Source organism: Bos javanicus, chromosome 10, assembly GCF_032452875.1.
Source record: "Bos javanicus breed banteng chromosome 10, ARS-OSU_banteng_1.0, whole genome shotgun sequence".
In the NCBI taxonomy this organism is placed as follows: domain Eukaryota; kingdom Metazoa; phylum Chordata; class Mammalia; order Artiodactyla; family Bovidae; genus Bos; species Bos javanicus.
Window position 1 is genome coordinate 87903267 of NC_083877.1, and position 21504 is coordinate 87924770.

The 21504-nt window shown below is 53.1% G+C and overlaps 1 protein-coding gene across 1 annotated transcript; it reads right to left on the minus strand.

Annotated features, from left to right (window-relative positions):
- Positions 1-457: 457 nt before the first annotated feature.
- Positions 458-8519, minus strand: IRF2BPL (interferon regulatory factor 2 binding protein like). Its single transcript, XM_061429561.1, has one exon. The coding sequence runs from the start codon at positions 3643-3645 to the stop codon at positions 1321-1323; it is 2325 nt and encodes a 774-aa protein (XP_061285545.1). The 5' UTR covers positions 3646-8519; the 3' UTR covers positions 458-1320.
- Between the last annotated feature and the right edge of the window lie 12985 nt (positions 8520-21504).

Below are 21504 nucleotides of genomic sequence, written 5' to 3' on the forward strand. Positions count from 1 at the left end.
ATGTACGACAACAGTGATTTCTGCCACATCTAGGAGGCAAAGCACCCCAGTTTGTTTTCTGCTTCCCCTCATCCCACTTCCCTAAGTCACAGCTGCATTGGGTATCAGCATATACTCGGGGCCACAGGGCAAGGGACCAAAAAAACATCCCTGACAAAGTCATTTGCAGCTGGGGTGCGCATGGCGGGGGTGGGGAAGCAGAGATGCTGAAGAGTAAACACAGATCGCTTAGTCAGCAACTGTCCCGCCCCAGAGGTGAATGTAAATAGCCTGGTACAGAAGGGGAGGAGCGGTCAGCCAGCACTGGGCCTTCTACAGAGGCCACCGCTGAGGGCTTTCAAAGGCACCGGTGCGCGTCTGTACTCTCTGTCTGTCGGAAGTAGTGAGGCGCTGTCCCTGCTGGTGCAGCTGTGCAGTCTTAGCCCTGGAAAAACACACTTGCTGACTCGGGGCAGAATTAATATCAATTGAATTTATTACAAGTTACTAAGCTCCAAGGCACATTACAGTGTTCTGTTAACTACAGAAATGTATAAAGGACAAACAGAGCAGATTCTCCATGTCTAGCATTTCGCTCTACTGTTCAAAAAGCATCCGTGCATCAATAAAGCAAAAACAAAACAACACGTGAAGATCCAACACATTCAGGTCAGTAGAAACAAACCAAAAAACATTTTCCCTCACCAACTTGCAACAAAAAACACCCACCCACCCCCAACACCCCCCTTACCATTTTGCAAAGGAAACAGAAAAAAAAAACAAAAACAAAACCAAAAAAAAAACCAGAACAAAATTGAACAAAATAAAGTGAAGACTCCAACACTTGGGGCTGTTCAGAAAGAAGCTCTCACCATTTTATAGCATCATTTTTTTTTAGGCAGCAACACTGGCCTTGGCAAAAAAAAAAAAAAAAGTCACTTTCTTTTGTGTGTTTTTTTTTTCCTTTCAGTGAGTGCATAACATTTACAAAAATACACACCAGCAGCAGTCGTTGCTAAGGGCTATTACTTCTGTACCTAGGCAAACACTCTGCCACCAATAAATGCTAACGAATATGATGCAAATGACCCAACCAATTATTATACTTAACACAAACCAGCTTATCCTTCAAATGAAGAAGTTAACATACCTTTGTTTCAAAATATAGAAACATACAACGAAAATAATGTCTATACATAAGACTAACTTTTTGCAGTTTGTTATATTCACAATTCTACATCTTGGGCGCGAAAGGGTGAGGGGGGCGGTCAAGGGGTTGGGGAAGGGGCCCTCTGGACAGGAGGAGCTGGTCTGGGGCAAAAGGGGTGGTTATCTTCTGGTTCAAGGGTCTCTCTCCTTTTTCACTTTAACATCCCCAGCTAAGATCGTCGCGATTTCGCCCTGCATGAAGGCCCAAGGTACATTCGACCCAACCAGGGGGCATTTCTCTCCGCTGGGGCAGTACACCTCGCCGGTAGCCCCCTGGGCCTTGATACTCTCTCTAGAGCAAGGGAAGCAGAATTTGTGGCTGGGAACGGAGGGGCACTGGACGAAATGCGTGTCCTCCAAACGTTCGTGGCAAATGGTACAGCAGAGGGGCCCGCTGTTGGCCATAGGGGAATCCGGAATGTTTTGGGGATGCACTTGGTCCATGCCCGGGTGGGTGCTAGGCGGCGGGGGCGCCACCTGTAAATTCAGGTCCCCGTTCCGCGACGTCAGGCGGCGCTGCCCGGGTACGGAGGCCGGTGACACCGGGCTGCTGCTGTTGCGCCGCGCGGAGGCCGTGGTGGAGTGCACCGAACTGCCGTCCTTGGGCGAGTGCGCCGTGCCCAGAGTGTCTGCCACCGACATGAGGGCGGCCATGGGCGACGGACCGTTCTGAGGGGCTGACTCGGGCGGGGTGGTCCGGTTGGAATGGGGTCCCAGGGGTGGGGGCGGCGGGGGCGGCCCCCCTGCCGCGTGCCCCGGCGCCGCGAAGCCCCCGGCCGACATGGTGAGCTTGAGGGCCTCGCTCTGATTCGCCATCCACTGCTGCCTCTGCTGCTCCTCGCCCAGCTTCAGCGCGCCCTCGGCGGAGTCCGGGGGCTCGGGGGACGCCTTCCTCTTGCGCAGGCTGGCGGCTGCGCCCCGGCCCGAGGGGGTGGCGGGCGGCAGGGCCCCGGTCCCCGGGGGTGCGCTGGGGGCGCGGCTTAGACTCACCAGGGCCGTGGGCAGCATGGGGCAGCTGGCGTCCAGGTAGGGCTGGGGCAGCATGTCGGCGCCGGGCACGCCCTCCTTAAAGAAGCGCACGGCCTCGGGAAGCAGGTCTCCAAGGAGGCGCCAGTCCCCGGAGCCGTGCTTCTTCTCATACTCCAAGTACTTGAAGCCAGAGGAGAGACCCCGGCCAAAGTCCTTCATACAGTCCTGGTACATCTGCTTGGCCACCCCGGAGGCGCTGGAGTACACGTTGCCCGAGCCCGTGGGGTACTCAATGAACAGCTTCAACTCGTAGTCCATGCCGGGCTTGGAGACGGCGTCGAAGGCGAAGACGCGGCCCAGCAGCGAGTGGTCCTTCTTGAAGCGCACCTCGTAGGGCGTGCAGCCGGCCAGCGTGAGCAGCGTGTCGCGGACCATCTTGGGCTTGTTGGCCCACTCCTCCGCGCGGTTGCGCAGGCTCTCGCTCAGCTCCGCCAGAGCCTCGGCGTTCCGCTGCTTCTCCTTCAGCTCGCGTTCCTGGTCGGTGCTCGACACCGAGCCGGGCCTCTTGCCGCCAGCACCCACGCCCACCTCGGCCACCGACGACGAGGTCGAGGACGCCGCGGAGGACGAGGCGACCGAAACGCCGGGGGCACCCCCGAGGCAAGCGGGGCCCCCGGGGGCCCCTGGGGGCGCAGGCGTCGGGGGCCCACGGCTGCCCAGGGCGTGAGGCGGCGGCGGAGGCAGCACCGGAGCGCTGGCTGGGCCGTTAAGCAGCGTCTGCGGCAGCAGGTTGGGGGGTACGGTGAGCTGGGGGCCTCCGCCACCCCCTGGGTTAGGCAGCCCTGCCACTAACCCGCCGTGCGTCCCGCGCCGAGACGCCACCGATGCCGCTGCCGAAGAAGAGTTGGGGCTCTGGCGGTTCAGCTCCGGGGGTCCCTCCTCCGGGTTGGGCTTGGGGAAGCCGTTGGGGCCCCCCAGGCCGTTGGGCAGCCGCGCGGCGTGGCTGCTGCTCCCCAGGCTCACGGGCGGTGGCGGGTACTCGAAGCGGCTGCGTTGTTCCACCGCAGCCGCGGCGGCCGCGCTCAGGCCATAGCGCTCCAGGCCGGACGGGGCCGCCAGAACCGCAGCCTTGCTGGAACCATCGACGTGGTTGAGCTGCTGCTGCTGCTGCTGTTGTTGCTGCTGTTGTTGCGCGGCGGCCGCAGCCGCTGCAGCTGCCGCCGCCGCCTCCTTAGCCGACAGAGCCACCGTCTTGACCCCGACGGGCGGCGGCGGCCCGGGGGAGCGGCCGTCCTGGAAGCAGCCGTGCGCCCGTTTCAGCTGGCGCGCTGTCTCAATTACAAACTCGATGCGATCGGCGCCCTCGTAGTTGACGCAACCGCGGCATACGGGTTCCGAGAAGTCCCAGATCATGGCCCAGGGCATGCGGGGCAGATCGCACAGGTAGCAAGACTGTCTCCGAGACGAGGACACCTGCGCCGCCGACATGATGCCGGCCCTGGGGAAGGGAGGCCCCCTCCCCCGGCCGAGCTGTCTCCGCGGCGCCTGCTCCTCCCGGAGGGCCGGCCGGCTAGGGCAGGAGTCCGGCTGCGGGGGGAGGAAGCGGGGGGGGGGGGCGAGAAAGTTCTGCCCCAGGGGCTGGAGCGAGCGCGAATGTCCACCGCCGGCGACTCCACCGCCCGGGCGGCAGACGAGTGCAGCCCGGCTCCTCGCCCCCACCTCCTCCTACTGCGGCTGTCTCGTCGCGAGGTGAGCTCCGGCGCCTTCTTCCTGGTGTCGCGGACCCAGACTGGAAGCTCCGGGCCCGGGGCGGGGGAGGGGGCGAGGGTGGCCGGGTGCTGGCGGCCGTTGGCTCTTGGCCCCCTCCCCGGAGTATAAGCTGGTGCGTGGAAGCTCGCAAGGGGTTGTCTCTTCCTCTCCCCTGGTTGGCGGGGTGTTGGGGGGGGAACCCCCTACGACCTGCGTCCTCTCCCCTCCAGGCTCCCCGGGACGAAGGCTAGAGGGTGCAGTGCCACCCGGCGCTCGGGTCCAATCTTGCTGAAGTCGCGGCTTCCCCGGAGGGTCGGGGGAGGAGCTGGCAGCCGCGAGGCGCTTCTCCCCCTCCGCAGAGGTCGGCCGGCCGTTCCGCTGGCGGCGGCTGGGCGTGCACGGCCGCGAGTGCAGCCGCCGCGGTCACTGCTTCCAGGACGCACGAGAGCCGAGGAGAGAAGGCGTGCACGCCAGCAGGCTCCCGCCGCCGACCCCAGCCCCTCCACCCACCCGCCCGCCCGCCCCGGGCCTGGCCGGCGGCGCCGGGGGGCTCCCCGCAGCTGGCGGCGCTCACGTTGGCTGCAGGGCGCTCGCGCGGCGCCTCGGCCCGGGTCGCATCCCTTTCCCCGCTAGCGCTCGCCCGGAATGTGGGGTTGTGATTGTTAAAACTCTACGTTCCGGAGGCGCGGCGCGGCGCTCCCGCTCGCGCTGCGGCTCGCGCTGTCCCGGGCTTGGCCGCGCGGGATGCCGCCCGGGCGGAGCGCTGACGTCACCACCGCGCTCTGCACCAGTTCTCCCCCCACCCCGCGCCGCCCCTCCCCTTTACACTTCCTCCGTGGAGCCCACTTGTTGCTTGGAAAAGCGCATGCGCGGCAGGCCGCCCAGATTCCTCCCAGTTGGCCCCTCCTCCGCGCCGCCGCCCTCCCCTCCCCCCCGGCCTTGCGCGCGCGCGCGTGTGTGTGTGTGTGTACAACAGCTGAGGCCCGGCGAGCTGATACTGGAAGTCCAGGGCTGGGGCGGGGAGGGGGGTGTTGGAAATTAAAACAGACGATGACCTTTCCTTTCCCCGTCCGGCTTTCCCAAGTTTAAAACGCTTTTCAAAACCACGAGCGTCGCTTCCGATCCCGCTCCCCACCCCATCCCCGCCGCCACCCACCCCACCCCCCGGACAGTGAATTTAAATGTGTCCTGTCTCAAGGTTTTTTTCGCTGTGAATTTCATAATATAAAATTTGCATATTTCATCTGCAATCAAACCTCTTTCCCCCCATCCACGCCCCCCCCCCGTGTGAATGTTACACTCATTACTACCCCTGATGCCGAAGCACCTGCAAAACTAGCTGTTCTCCAATTTTCCAGAAACTGCCTTTTCGCTTTTGTTTTTGTGCCCTGGTATAGGAACCTGAGCTTCAACGACGGAGCTAAAATGAATTCAGGGTGAGATACCCCTCCCCCCAAGCCGCACTCTTTAAAAATTTTGGCTGAATGTCTAAAGAAGCTACGAGCACCCCCGGAGGCCTTTAAGGAAAACAGTCTACTGGCTGCGCACAGCTGCAGTTGGGGGCAGGGAGGGGGAGGTGCTGGAGAGACCAAACAGGTGAGTGGTTTTCCCCGGTTTGATAAAAAGAAGGTGGGGACAGCCATTTAATAATATCGATAGAGCTTTGTAAAACACCGCCGCCGTTTTCAAAATTCTTTTCTCTGTGCTGTGATTTCATTCCATAGGGCCCCAGAAGGCTGAGCAAGGTCATGATTTCTTTTCGGTTACAAGATCACGTCTCATCATTAGTGTTTATTGCGAAACAGATATGATGGTCAAAGGGGCATTTCCACTGATTCTTTCAAGTATCGGGTCTACTTAAAATTTTTTTTTTTCTCTATGAAGACTAAGGTAGTCCTGGGCAAGGCTGGAGAAGGGTGGCCATGTAATGGAATTTCAGATTTTGGAGTCTGACACACTTCGAATTTTCTCTTACTGGCTGTGTGACCTTGAGCTATTACTTAGCCTAACATAACCTCTGTTTTCCATCTGTAAAATGGGATCCGAGCTCCCAACTTAATTAGGAATGTTTGAGCTGTTATTTTACTTCTTGTTATAACTCATTTTGACTTGCTGTGGGTCAGACACTGTTAGGTTGTTTACTTATATTATCATTAAACCTTCAATATTATCTACAAGGTAGATTCTACTACTAACTGTGTTTTACAAGCTCAGAAAACAAGGAGGTTAAATAACTTGTCCAAGGTCACACATCCATGAGAGACAGAACTGGGATCTGAATACTGTAAATCTGTTTTGAATGCTGCTTTTGACAAGTTTAGGTTCTCAGTGGTATTTTGGAGTGCTTAAAATTTCCATCAGTGTGCCCCCCACCCCCAGTTTGTTACATACAATTCTCATGTAAAGTGCTATGCAAATACATCTTCATAACTGCAGGGCACCATCCCCTTCCAAATAGATTGTGCCATTTACTTCTTCCATAGAAGCTGTGGACCTGCCACTGCCAGAGACTGTAGCATAAATACGCCACACAGTGTGTGGAACAGTGTCAGGTATACAGGAAACTGTAAGTGCTGGTTAGTATTGATATTGATGGTACTATTGCTGATTAAGGTATAGAAATACTTTGTAAACTACATAGAACATAAGGATCCCTGCTTTTATCACTACTAGTACTACTAATTGTAAAAAAAAAAGTTCAGCTGAAGCAACAAGAAGTATTTTGATTTTGACGCTTGACCTTCAGAACCTGTTTTCCCCCATTCAGCCCTCCCCAGCACCCTGATATTCCACTCATTCTGGGGTCCTAGGGTGCAAAAGAAGGTGAATTTTTAAGAATAGGGAGAAAGGGGGAAGGAAGAGCCCTAGGGAGCCCCTCTTTCATCTCAAAAGCAGTCAGATTTCTGTTTCTGCAAAACAGTGAGCTCACTGTGCAGTCCCCAACAATAATAAACTTTCGCAGGCCGCTGGCTCCCGGCAGTGATTCCTCTGTAAAGAGCTGCTGGAAGCATTGCCTCACCCTCCCAGACTTCAACCCTCCCCACACCACAGCTACCCTGGAGTGAGTCAAAACACAGGGCTAGGAAATAGAGTGACATTCCCACCAGCCTGGGGCTCCAGGCTGCTTAGCTTTAGCTTGGCTAGTTAATCTATGCCTTTATACTTATTCAGCCTATCCCATTATTAAACCAAAAAATACTGAAGAAAGCAACTTAGCCCCAACCCTCTAGCCAGGCTGCTAGAGAAAGCAAGTCGGATTCTGTGTCATAGTGCTATGTTTGGTATGCACACACATATGTCTCCATCTCCTTGTCTGCCTTTGCTGTTACTAAAGAAGATACACACACACACACATATATGCCGGGTATCCTCAGACACACCAAGTTAGAAATAAACATGCATTTAAACAAACTTCCATTACAGTCTTGTAATCCTTTAATTTAAAAGGCATAGCTCTCTTGATACCTTTCCCCTCAAAGAATCATCATCACTGAAGGTGATAAATTTCATCTTAACCACTTGAGATAGCCCTGTTTGGGGATGTGTCAGTGATTGTGAGAGGCAAGAGTATCAATATTTTGGAGAGAAATTTCCCTTGGAGAATTGCATGTGACAATATTGCCTCCACAATGGGAAGTAATTGAGCAAGGTGAGGGAAGGGGGGCTTCTACCTAAGACACTAGGTGGAGAGACCCACAGCTGGGACAGAATGGTTGGGGGGCGGGGAGTGTCTTGGAGACTGGCCAAGTCAGGGGTCAATCTGGCGCAAGGGGAAACTCCTGCAATTTCCCAAAGTTCCAACTGTGGCTGGTCCCCCCACACCACCCGCAGCTTGGCATCTGAGCTGGCATCCTCGGAGGACCCAGCTTTAAAACTGGAGCAAAAGGTCAGCTCTCCACTTGGCCTTTCCGGAGGCGACACCTCCGCTAGAGGTGAGAAGGTTGCAGCTGGATCCATGCACCTCGAAGCTCCCTGCAGTCTCCTCCTGTCCGCGCCCCCACTGGTTTGTGGCAGAGTCAGGGGAGAGGGGAGACCCTGTCCTGGCATCCTGCAGCCAGCTGGCTCGGCCGAGGAGGCCCTGGCTGAACCTCGCGTCACCCCACTGCAAAGTGCGGGCCAAGCTCTCAGGCAAGAGAAAGGCCTTTTTTGGTAACACTCAAGCCAGCAGTCAGCAGGACCCATTTCTTCGGCCCGCTAGAGCCGCCTCGAAGTAGATGAAAACAAACGTGTGGGCTGGGCGCCCCCCATCCCCAGGCCAGGAACCCCCACCCTCAACCCCGGGGGCTGGAGGAGAGGGAATCGGGTCAGCACGGTGATTTACACATGTACTCCCAGGCCGGTTCCGTGACGGAAGTATTTGCCTTTTCCTAAAGCATTAATCCTGGTATTTAAAAAAAAAAAAAAAGTTAATTTAGGCCAGGGCATAGGGTTACGCAAGAGCCACTAGATCGTGAAATCCCAGGAACAACTTGATTCGCTAAGAGCCCCGGGGGGAGGGGAGGCTGCACCGCCCGCCGGGACCTGCCCAGCCCCAGGCGCGCGGGCAGCCGGGCGCTCCGTGCAAAACTGGGTGGAAGGGAGAGGAGGACGTAGTGCTTGGTGCTGGCGCGGCGGCCGCAACGAGCGATCAGATCTCTTGACTGCTTTCTTCCTGAAGGGGCGGGGAGCAGGGAAGAGAAGAAAGGCGCGGGGCGGGGGAGTCGCGTCTGGTTCCTGCCTCCTCCCCGCTTCCTCTCCTGGCCAGCGTGCCAGGGCACGGGGGGGGGGGGGGGGGCAACGCTGGCTTTAGCAAAAGCGCGTGTTTTTTCAGGTCCCCAAAATCAAGGAACCCTGGAATGAGCCTTTCAGGGACCAGCTCTAGAGGTTGGGGAGGAGGAAAGCGCCAGACAAGGGTGCTATTCACCGATCCGTTTGGGTTAAAACAAACACCCACACACCAAGGAGTGGGGTAAATCGGGAAGGGGGGCTTGGAGGGCGAAAGTGGGCGGAGAGGCGGGCGGCGGGCGGTCAGGACCACAGGTGCTCAGACCCTCCCGCCCCATCCCGCGTGCGCCCGGGGCCTGAGCAGGGAGCCAGCGTGCCCGCGGGTTCCCACCGGCCCACACCAGATACCGGGGGTTTCCACCACCGGGCTTCGGAGACCCGTCGTCGCCGGCGCTTTCCTGCCCTGGGGCTGCCAGAAGGCGGGGCGTCAGAGCGGGAAGCCCTCGCGGCGGCCTCACTGTCCTCGGTCAAGTCTGGTACCAAGGGCAGCCATCAGTGCTGTCCTCGGTTGGGGTGCATGGGCTAGGAACATCGCCAAGTATTTGGACTCATCTTGCTTAGCTAGGCGGTTCAACCTGCAACTCGGGAGAGAGAAAGAGGAGGCGCTTAGCATTTAGTATATACTTAACATTATGATGTTCCACTTGGACTTGGCTGACCCTAAATAGCTCTGTGACCTTGGCCAGATCACCTGACCCTGTATTTCTTAGTCCGTAAAAGGGGTATAATTGGTCTCACTGGCCTGTGTGGAAGATAAATATTATAATGTACTTAATAAAATGGAAGCGATTATGAACAATAGAATGACCAGCAGTTGTCGAGAGCTCTGAAATGCCTTCCCAGACATTATCTCACCAATCACCACACCAGCCTTGTGACTTAGGTGTTACTTTCAACACTCCTGTGTAGGTCAGGAAAGCACATCCAGAGCTAGTCTAGAATTATTGAAAACCAGGTTCTCTGGCTCTAAATCCAGTGTTCCTTCTTCTGATCCAGTGGTGCCAGCCTTTTTTGGAGGGTGGGGGTGGGGGTACCCTACCTGTCTGTAAGAAACTGCAAGAAGGTTAAAATGTCTCTCCTGCAGAAATTTCCAGGTGAAGAATGCCACCACTGTGCCCGTAGATGGGAGATTATGCATAAATTAGCACTAGTTCTGGGGGAGTTAAAATCAGTCACCATTCATCTTTGAGCAAAATTGTGTAGCCATGATTCCCAGGCATCCCCTGAGACCTTCCTGGGTATTCTATACCCTGCCTCTAGGTAGAGGTGATGGAGGAAAATCTGAAGCTGTACCACATGCTGAAGTATTTAGGAACTTACTGAGTTCCCCTTACTGAGGATAGCTATTGATAGATTTTAAATGTCCACACCTGAGAAGGACCCCCAGGCTGCATGATGAAAGAAGGAAGTGGAGAAGATCCACTTAATGATGAGAGTAACCTCTTTCCAAACCCGGACGTCAAGTAACAAATCTTTGCTTTCACCAGATTCAGGTAATACGGACTCTGTGTGCAGCCACCCAATAGGTACTGTCCTGTACTTGGTCTGGGGAGGCCGCTTGATGACTATGGCAGGCTAGTCCTCAAAGCACTTCTAGCATAGGAGAGGCCTGTACCTTGATAATCAAGCCTGGCATAGGTACCACAGGAGCTGGAAATCAAGGGAATAAGATAGCCCTCAACCCTGACGCATCTAGAGGACCGCCATCTGGATAACCTCAACTTCCCTCTCTGGCCAGACCCAGAGGATTCAAGCCTGGCGTGTCTGGATGAGTGTGAAGCTATTCTCATCACTTACATTTTGTTTCAAAGCTGAAACTTGGGTGCCAGAGGGCCTAGTGGGTTTCCATCTCCTAGCTCCTCAACGTGTGCCCTTCCATTGCCATTCATTAGGTTACTCAACTATTTAGAGAATACTTTCTCAGCCCTAGGAATCTAATGATGAATGAAAACAGACTGACTCTAGCCCAGAATCTAGAAGCTTCCATTTACTCCTAGGTGTCTTAGTTTTCCTGAAGAAAAAGCCCCAAAGTCATCAGAGACAGTGCTTGTACAACACACTCCCACCAGCCACATGACTGACATACAGCAATCTGTTTATTTCTCGAGGCCCAGTTTCCTCATCTGCCAAATGTCGATATTACCTGTTTTCCAAACTTTGGGGGCTTACAGTGAGTATCTCTATTTTAATACCTAGGGGTGTAGAAAGTCAAGCCATTGTCAGGAATCTCCTTTCCAGCACTAAATCTTTCTAGGTAAAATAGAAGAATTGAGGCCTGATCCATACTCTTCAGTCGTCCCCCAGCTCAGCATCTCTGTTTTTCTGGGCTGATGAACAAACAGTGACTGCCTCTGGACCTAAAAAATAGGAGGAGACAATGGCCAGGGTAGGCTGTCTCCTCATCTCTCCCAGACCAACAAGGATTTCCCATCCCCAGTTCCTGATGCTGCCGAAGCTCGCGGCAGTTGGGATTTATTGGGGGCTTTTACTTTTTTGTTTTGGTCAATTTGAAATGAAAAGAGGCAATGACCTCTTCTTTAAAAAACAAAACTAAGCAGGAAGTGTGCTGGGCCTGAGTGGCAGGGACTAAGGGTGTAATTACAGGTTTTTTGTTCAGCATTTTCATGTAATTAAATCCAAAGGAAAACGAGCCTAGCCGAGGCGGCTTGGATGCAGGGTAGACGTGGGGTGGGGTGTGTGTGTGTGTTGGAGAGGAGAGGCAGGAGGTGAGGGTTTGCTTTTCAGGCTGAGAAGACGCGGGTTTCTCGCGTTTGTTAATAATTTTACACTACACTCCTTTCCCAAAAGGTAGCCGATTATTCATCATTTATTCGGTGCCACTGCACTCTCCTTGGTGACATTTCCCAGCCGCGCGCAGCCTTCTCGGCACTGATTTCCCTTCAGCCCAAGACTCTTCCCCTCCCCACGTTTTCATATCGCCGCTCGCTGCCTGGTTGCCCACACAATGAACCCGCTGCAAAACCCACAGCCAGTGTTCTTGCCTATGGAGTTTCCATACCAGCGGCCTTCGAGGCCGCGAAATAGCCCCTCTCTTTGCTGTGAACATCTTCTGGCTCTCCCAGTTTCGCTTTACAATACTTCTACCGCCGCCGCCCCCTCTCCCCACCCCGAGACTTCCCGGTGGCTGCCTCGGTTTCCCCGCTGGGCGGCTCCCAGCGTAGGAGCCCGCGGTCGGCCGCGCCGGAGCATCCGACCTGGGGTCTGAATCCTCAGGCACGCGGGCTCCCGTCCCCTCCCTTTCCGGAGCGCTCTCCAACCCCTCCCCGAGCCCTCGGTGTCCCTCCGACGTTTCCTGGACGCCGTGAACTGGCAGCAAGAATGGGCCCAGTGTCTGTGCACATTCTGAAAGCCAGGAAACCTGACCCACCCCAAAACCACGCGCTCCAAAGGAAGGGCAATTGCATTTGCCGGGAGGGCGGGACTACAGAGCCCCCTCCCCTCCCCTCCTCCCCCTGCCCCCAACCCCCCAACAAGGCCCGCAGATCACCACCCCCACTCCCTCCCTTACGCCACTTTCACCTACTCTTCCCAAGAACAGACTGTTTATCAGAACGGGCAGCCAAGAAATCTACTCCTGTTTCTGGCCTCTGCCAGAGATTAATCACACTTGGGAAAGGCACAAAACTCGACTGTGTTGGGGCGGGGCGGGGCGGGGGTTGCGAATGGGGAGAGTAGTTAAAAGGAAAAGACCAGAAATTCTGACATTTGACAAGCTAACCAAACTGGTGCTACCTTTCCCCTCCTTTATTTTAACAAGTCGGCGCAGAGGACTGAATTATATTCCGTATATTCCATTCCACTGCCTCTACCCCTCATATGCCCCCTCCTTCTCTAAGTCTTCATGTTTGATGCTTTAATAGTACTGACTAGCTTTTAATTCTGATTAACATTCTCAGGTGTGTGTGTGTTGGAGGCTGGAAAGACATTCACAAACCTGTGTGTGTGTGTGTGTGTTGGGGGCTGGAAAGACACATTCACAAACCTGACCGCCTGACAAATCCCCCCTTTTCATCCTTGCCTTTGAAATGACATCAACATGGACTGGGGAGGGGTGGGAATGAAGAGAGGAGGCATGGAAAAAAGAGGAGGGGGAAGCAATTTATGTGCTTTTCTAAGGCAGCTAGTAAAATTCCTAGGGAGAACAAACGCCAAAATTGACTGTCTTGGTGTATTTTAGACCGGATGGTCAGGGTGACTCATGTCAGGGCTTTGCACTGGACCTGCAGCCTGGAAGCCCGGGACAGACACACAAAACATCCCTGTGGCTGGGAGGTACCCTTCTGAAGGAGGCAGGAGACAGATATTTGCTTTCGCCAGGATCCTCTCCATCAGGATTTTTTTTCTCCCTCAAATTCATTGCAAGATGGATTTAAAAGAAAAAGTCTGATTAAGAAAAATCAGGGACAGAAAATGCCCCATAAAACATGGCCCCCAAAGGCAAGGTGCAGAACGCATTTGATTCAAGATATAGATGTCTCCTCCCTGGATTTTTTTTCCCCTTTGCTTTACAACTCTGAAGACATCAGGTTAGCAAAAGGTAATAAATAGTCCTTGCACAGCAGGGTCTGGACTAGTGAAAACAGTTTACTGAAATTAATGGGCCTCGCTTGAACCAAAACCTCCACTTTGGAATTAATGCCAGACATAGTTTTCCTGAACTCTATCCAACCGCCTAAGCAGCAGACAATTTTCGTTCTATTTGTGCTGGAAAATAAAGCCCAAGCCCTTGATCTCAGTGTAGATTATGATTAAAAAAAAAAAAGATTCAGCACAGTGAATGCTTTGCCAATTTGCGGCTTCTGCTAGTAGAAGCCCTTGTGCTCTGGGCTGTGCCTGACAGTCAGAACTTATCGGGTAAACTTTCCATTGAAAATCATCTCCCAGCTTCCTTCCCATCGGTGGTCTCAGAGCTCTCACCGCGGACACCCGAGATTCGAGGAAAGCTCCGGAAAAGACTCCGCTCTCAATAACAACCCTCTTCCCCAAGGCTCTTGGAAAGGCTGGATCTGAACAACGCTGCCTGCATGACCTCAATTCCCCAACCTAAATGAAAGCTGAGAAGCACCCAACCAAAACCCGCACCCCCCACCCCAACCACCCTATGGGGCGGGGGGCGGTCCCATACTCAGGGTGTCTACAAGCTCTACTCAGGGTGTCTACAGTCCTGGAGCTGCTTTTATTTTTATTAATGTATTTTTCAGGCCGAAAAAAGGCACATGCACGCACGCACACCGCACACAGGTTCACACCCAGTGGGTTCTGGCAGGTACAGAGGAGACCTGGTGCTCCAGACTGTAAAGTGTCTTGATCCCAGCCTGGCCTCCCTCCCCCAGTGATTAATAAAAGACCGGCCATGGGGAGCCGGCGTTCTGGTTTTCATTGTACAGGCTGCACTGGGTGACACAGGACATGTGGAAAATTTTTGAGAGCGCTGCTGCGGTGAATGGCGTGGAAGGGGGAGGGAGCGTGGGGAGGGGGAGGGGAACGAGTTACTTTTTAGCTTCCGCTAAGCACTTGGCAGCGCGCCAGGCCCGAAGGATTCTGGGAAGCGAGAGCCTCCCCGGTATAAACTGCCAGCTCTAAGCAGCCCTGACAGCTCTGCTCCTTCCCAAACCTGGCAGCCGTTCAAAGTGCTCTTTCATTCGGGATGCTGGAAGCCTGCCATGTGCAATGCAGATTTCGCTGTGCCTGTGCGCAGAAGGAACTGATAAATGCCGTTGCGGTTGCCATGGGGACGGGAGGCTATCAGAATGGCCTTGTGATCCGCAGCCTCCTCGCGGCGCGGCAGGCTCTCGCTCCGCGCTCCCGCCCCGCCTCCCGCGAGTCGGTGAGATGGTGAAATCAATGTTCTGGAAAAAAAGGTTAACCCTCCCCGTTCTGGTGCCGAGCTTCGTGAGCCTCTGAGCACTTCCCTGGCCTTCAGTGCCACCGGCAGCCCCACGGGCCTCCTTAACCATCCCCTGGGCAGGTCACCATACCCTCCAAACCCCCCACCTCCCACCCAAACAATCGCCACCCCTCTCCTGCTTCCTTCTGCTCCCTGGCGGGGCGGGGTGGGGGAGCTCACAAAGCTGTGTTTTTAATAGAGCTTTTCAGCAAGTCCAAGTCTTTTGAGTCATCACAACCCGGATGTAAACACACCAGTCCTGCCTTCTGCACAGTTGCGTGTATTATTTTATCTTTTTAATAATATTTGGCTGGCAACTTAAACCGGCAAAGATGCCAGATATTTTAGCCAGCCACTTACATCATGGAGCATCCATCTTGGGGAGAGTTGGGTGCCCGTTCCTTTCCTTGTTCTCCCTACCTACCCAGAGACTTCAGGAAATCTTGGGTCTTTCTGAAGGCATCCTATTGCAGCAGAGGCAACCCAGTCCCTTAGAACTCTTGGGCTTTAGAATGAGCATGACATCACCCTAGGCAACAAAAACAGAGGGTATGTCACTGTCAGAGACAAGACGTTGGGTGATTGGAGGTGGAACAGGTCTTTGATTTATGCTGAGAGTGAGGGTGCGCCTGTCTGGTTGGCTGCTTCCCCCCCACCCCCATTTTGCCCAAGCTTCTGTTTGAAACACCGTCTGATTCAATGTACAGAAACAAAATAGCACACTCAGATTTGGTACAAGTTCAGATCTGTAATACCAACTCTCCGGGTGGCCTGTTTAATGGGGGGAAAAAATGAAATACTCCATTCCAGCCAAGGCCTGTGGAGGCCAAGGAGGTTTAGTGATTTATTTACATTGAGCAGTATTCCTTCTCAACCCAACTCGCTATTTCCTGAAGGTTTCCTGAACCTAAACCTTCGTTAACATCCCAGGAAGAGAACATATTTTTCCTGTGGCTTTCAATATTTTCTGCTAAATATATTTCAGCATACTGTTTATCTAGGGTTTCAGCTTTCAGACCTTTATGTACTTTTGACACCTTGAGGCTGTTCCACTGAAAAATGGTGTATGTTTATTAAAGAGGACTTTCTGTGCTGGGCGTTAAGGCAGTGGGAATTTCTGTTGGGTCTGTCTGTATAATGAGGGCTTCAGGATAAGAACCAAGTCAGAGGCCTGTTTGGTTTGTGAAGCCCCTTTGACAAAGCAGGCTCTACAGAGCTCACACAAACCCTTGAATACCACAGAAGGTTGAACCAAATGAGGTAGTTCTTCATAAATGCATGGCTGACATGGAGGCTGGATGGGAGAAAGATGGAAAATGCCCGGGTTCCTGGGGCTTCGCCGCAGTGTCTTTTAACCTGCCTGTCTCTAATTGTCTGCTTGTGATTGTCATGGCAGTTCTGGTCTAGGCTTTCTGTCTCGCTGGAATTTCCTTACTTCGAGGAGCCCCTTCCAAATAAATAAATTAATCAATAAGAGCCATCTGCTTCACCTTGCCAGCAGGCGCGAGGCTGGAAGGGATAGTGTTGAATGCAATTTTTAGGAGCATTTGGCTTTTGAGACGTTTCGAGGTGGGTTCTGGCTTGGAATTAAACAGGAATTGGAGGCAGAAATCAGGTGATTCAGAAAGTCCCTCTTTCTCTCCCACCCCCACCCCATACCACCCACCCACTCAATACTCACCCCCACCTTCCCCAGAAAATCCAGGCAGCTGAATTTTTGGCTCTCACAGCTGCTAAGCTTTGGCAAGCCAAAAGCATACTTCGCGGTGGTGATTTCTTTCCCAGGTTGACCGACATGTTTCTGCACTGAACGCAAGGGATGTTTCCTGACTGTGTGTATGAATCAGAGGCTGTATTTTTCATCCAGGGCTTCTGGTGACAGTTTTAAGCTGGAAAGAACAAAGCAGACCATGATGAGCCCCTATCAGCAGGGTCCATAGATAAAGAATCTATCCAAAGTGCTGGCTACGTGGAGCTCAGATGTATGATTTCACGCTTTACCCATGCCCAGAGCAGCCCGTGCCCCCAGAAGGTGGTGCCCATGCTCACATTGCAGACACTATCTCCTCCCCCCACTTCCCCCCATCTCTCTCTGTCCTTGTGGTGTCTGCTTCTTTGTTGCCTACAAAAGTTCTTCCTTTTTTCAACCTTCCTCTCCCAAATGGGAAGATCCGAAAAAGCCATTTTGGGGCCTCAGTGTCTTTCTAAATGGAGGCACACCCTGAGATCCCAAACAGCTTAGACCCTACCCAAGCTCTGCCTGTTAGAGTAGGATAATGACCAAGGGGAGTCGGTGGTGTGGCCCTTCTGTTGCAGGACCCAAGGAGTGGGCTTCCCAGAAGTCCATGGATTAGGAAGGTCTGCTTCAGGGGCTGCCAGGGAACAACTCCCTTTTGTTTTGCTGTCTAGCATGTGACCAGAATGCTGCCAGCTAATTTTAACCCCACCAAAGTACTGCTGGAAAAAAACAAAAAACAACAACAACCAAAAAAAGAGAAAAACACCAAACGGTCTTGCATCTGGCAAGAGAAATGCTGTGGGCTGGATAAAAGCTTTTTCAGCTTGTGTTCCTTCCTGTTTCAGTTTCCAAACTTGCATTATCGGTAACCTGAAATATGATGAGTTTCACCAAATTCCTGGATATTGCACAAGAGGACAATGAGTCTATTTCGGGTCCTGTGAATGTGTCTGGCACGGACCCTGGAAGTCATTGTTTTCAGGAGGGAGCAGATTTGGGGTTTCCTGGTGCTTTCCTTCTGGGGTCTCAGAGCCCCCAAAGGTACCAGGGGTGGGAGTGCTCTCCATGGCAACCATCCAGACTGCATCTAAAAGGACACGCGTGGAAAGTGAGTGGGTTGTGGGGTGGGGGTGGGGTGCTGGCCAAGGCTCTGGTGACCTTGGGATGTTAAGTGGCGGATGGTAAGGCAATGTCTGAAGTGGGACAGCAGAACCAGGAAGAAGTAGGTAGAAGGAAGCTTTCACAATAGCTGGCGGGGGTGGGAGGGGGGCCTCCCTGGGACACAGGGCCCCAGCTCTCCTACTAAATTTCCATATCCGTTTTCAGCACCAGGAATTCGTGGAGGACTTCATGGAGGTCCTCACCTTGGATACTGAGTTCTCAGAGCATTTCCATGGTGGTTAATTTGTTGCTGTCTGGCTGGGCTACCACGGATGCTAGGGAAAAGGGATGGAATCTCAAGAGCCAGGAAATGAAGAGGCCAGGATAAAACAGTGTGGAGCTCAGCAGCTGCTGCCAGCTGTTCTTGAGCCAGATAGTGAGGTGGGCTATCCTCTACCTGAGGGGCTGCGGTGCAGTCGCGGAAGATAATATGATGGCAAAGAGACCGAAGGCTGAGCACTCCCAGAAACCAGGATGGCCTGGTGGCATTTGTCCTGACAGCTGCTGAGGGCTTCAGCTTCCAGAAAAGCCATTTGCTCAGGCTTGCCCTGTCTGGCCAACTTCGATGCACTTAAAGGACCCTGGTTGGCCTCTGAGGTCCCCCTCTCTGCACCTGAACCCTCCCATCTTTGGAAGACAAGGCAAGTTCCTAGGAGACATTCGCCCCACCGTCTGTCTCGAAGCTGCTGCTGTAACCTTCCCACAGTAGTCAACATCAGCTGGCAAATCCCTAAATTAAGGTTCTGTTTACTCTGTTGTTCCAAAGGCTTGTTTTGAGCAAGAGGCTGTGCTTTAATTAAAAAGATGAGCGCTCATGAGTAAGTGAAAATATTTTTTGACTGCCTCACAAATCTGTTTGACTTTCCTTTTCTTGCATTTCTCAGCGGGGGTGGGGGGGGAGGGGAAGGGGGCAGGCAGCACGTTTATCCGTAAGACCACTAAAAACCTTTCCTGTTAGCTGACAGCTGGCTCTTCGCCTAGGGAACCCAAAGTCCAGAATCTGTTCCTCGGGGTGTCTCTGTTTGTAGATCCCCGCCCACGTTCAGGTGTCATGAGGACACATTTCTCATCTACCTTTCTGGCCAGAGGATTCTTAAATGTTTCCTCACGACGCCACAGCTGGAATGCAGCTGCTGCAGGGTGGAGCAAACAAAACTCCTGTGGGTCACCCGGGTGAGGGAGGGCAAGGAATCTTGGAAGGTTGGAAAAGTCCTTCTCTCTGAAGCCAGAGCTCAAGAATGAGTAGGGCCCCTGGTGTGAAAGCTTTCCAGATGGGGGAAGGGACGGTAAGTTTTTGCCCTCTGGGTAGATTCCAAAAAAATCGCTCTGGGGAGGCCAGCGATTTTGGAATTGCCTTTAAAGCAAACAGCACAAATGTTTAAATTGACCTGGAAAACCCTTCCTTTTTTCTTTCCCTACAATCCAAGTCTGTTCCCTTGATCATTAATCAACTGGAACGTTTGCCCAAACTTCTCTCCTCCCCCACCTCTTTATTATTATTATTATTATCTTTGGTTCAGAAAACTTTTGGAAGCTTTCCCAGGCTGGAGCTATAGAATGCTTCCAGGAAAACGCATAACGAGTGTCTGTGTTTTGAGTTTCTCTGGAGGGGGGACTAAGCATGTTTTTCAGAAAGACTGAGCTGGGGGCAGCCAGGTCTTATGCAAGAGGCCGGCCAAGCAAAAGGGCAGACGGTACCGGAAAGGTCTGTGCACACCCAAAAAGCGCTGAGACGAAGGTATGGTTTAGCCGGTCCACCAGTTCTCATCTTTCAGTCTCGTGACCGCAGCTGCCTCTGTGTCAGTTTGTGTGTGAAGCACCCCAGTCTCCAGGAGATGGGCGGAGAACAGCTGGGTGCCAGGCTCCGAACTTCGTTCTCAAGTTAACAGCACTTGTAATTTCTGCCTAAAGAACACTTGGAAATTTAGCTGGAAAAGTGCAGGGGGTCAGTACTCACCCAGCAGGCAGAGAGCCCAGCCAGGCGTGGAATGTAATGGACAAAAAAGGTGTCCTGGGGCTCTTGCTGCCAAGGTGGTGCCAACCCCCAGCCCATGCCAGCACAACTTTCCTTGGGACCAGAAGCACAAACACAGCTGCATGCACGCATGTATCAGGAACATCTGCACACAAACCAGAAGGCGCGTCCGTGAGACCCAGGGTGATGCGGACCCCTCACCGGCAGACACAGCTCTTGAAAGTAAAGGGAGCCGGGCTCTCCTGGAAAGACACTCCACTGACGCTGGTTCTTGAGAAAAGGAGTGGGAACAGTTCCATAGGAGGGCCACCCTGAATGAGGGCAGAGCTAGCCACTCCAGCCAACCTTCAGTGCGAAGGCGGCTTCCTTCTCAGTCAATCCTCTGTGGCCGGCAGGGCCCAGAGACCTAAAGAGAGGAAGGAGCAAGCAGGGGTCTGCAGTGCTGGAAACCAAAGGACACAGCTCCTGGCTCTGCTTGGCCTGTGAATCTGAAGATTATTTACCAATAACATTGTCATGGTTCCTGTAGTAGAGTCTCTTTCCTTTCTGCCCAGGGAACAGACTGACTTCAGAAGGCTCCACCCCCCACATCCCTAACACACACACACACACCAGCCCCCAGCGGGTTGTGCACGCGTGCTAAGATACTTCAGTCATGTCTGACTCCTTGGGACCCCATGGACTGTAGCCCGCTGGGCTCCTCTGTCCATGGCGATTCTCTAGGCAAGAATACTGGAATGGGTTGCCATGCCCTCCTCCAGGGGATCGTCCCGACTCAGGGATCAGACCTGCATCTCAATCTCCTGCATTGGCAGGTGGTTTCTTTACCATAGTTCCAACTGGGAAGCTCCACAGTGGGTTGGGAAGGTGCTTAACAGCCCAGCCTTTGGATAGTAATAACAATGATGACTGGCACAGCTGGCATTCATTGGGCACCTCTTCTATGTCTGGCATTGTATTAGAGTTTTTTAATGCATTCTCTTTTCCAATCCACACCTAAGGAAGGGGCTTCCGTTATTATCCGCACTGTATAGATAAAGAAAAGGAAGCTCAGAGAGGTCAAGCAACCTGTCCCAGGTCACACAGCTGTAATAATAAGTGGTGGCTGCAGTTACAACTCAGGGTTGCCTTACTCTAGAGTCCTTATCACACACAGCTGAGTCTGAATCCAGAGTCCACACTATGTGATTGTGTAACTCGTGCCAACCTCCAGGTTCCTCCTATTTTCATAAATTATACACATCAAATTTTGGCAATGTGATTTATCCCAAGCTTCCTTGGCTCAGATGGTAAAGAATCCGCCTACAATGCAGGAGACTGGGTTTGATCCCTGGGTTGGGAAGATCCCCTGGAGAGGGGAATGGCTACCCACTCTAGTATAATTCCCCGGAGAATTCCATGGACAGAGGGGCCTGGCGGGCTACAGTCCATGGGGTCGCATAGTCAGACAGACTTTTACTTTGTTTTCTTTATAAGATTGTTGTAAAAATTAAATAAGATAACGTATATCGAGTATTTAGCAGAGTGCCTAAAGTATAGTAAACAATGTGACCTTTTAGTAGTAATCTCAGAGTCAGTATGTTCGTTCAGTATGGATACTTTAATCAAGTTATTCCTGGAGAAGGAAATGGCAACCCATTCCAGTATTCTTCCGGGGATAATCTTACGGACAGAGGAGCCTGGTGGGCTACAGTCTGTGGGGTCGCAAAGAGTCAGACACGACTGAGCACACACACAGAATCCAGTTATTCACAGTCTCTGTGGTTTTCTCGAGCCTTTGGAAGCTCCTACACACCTTAGTGTGGGCACATCGGGCCCCAAGGACAGCCGGATGTGGTGCTGATGTGGGGAGAGCTCTCGTTCCTTCTCTGTGACTTAACTTGCACAGGGATCCACATGTCTGAAGCATGCATCTGTGTCTGAACCATTGATTCCTTTCTTTCACGTTGCCCACTCACATTCACTTGGGTTCATTACGGGTTCCAAGTCTTCAAAATCACTCAAATCTGATCGCATTACTTTCCTGCTTAAAAAAATCTCCCAGGCGCCTAA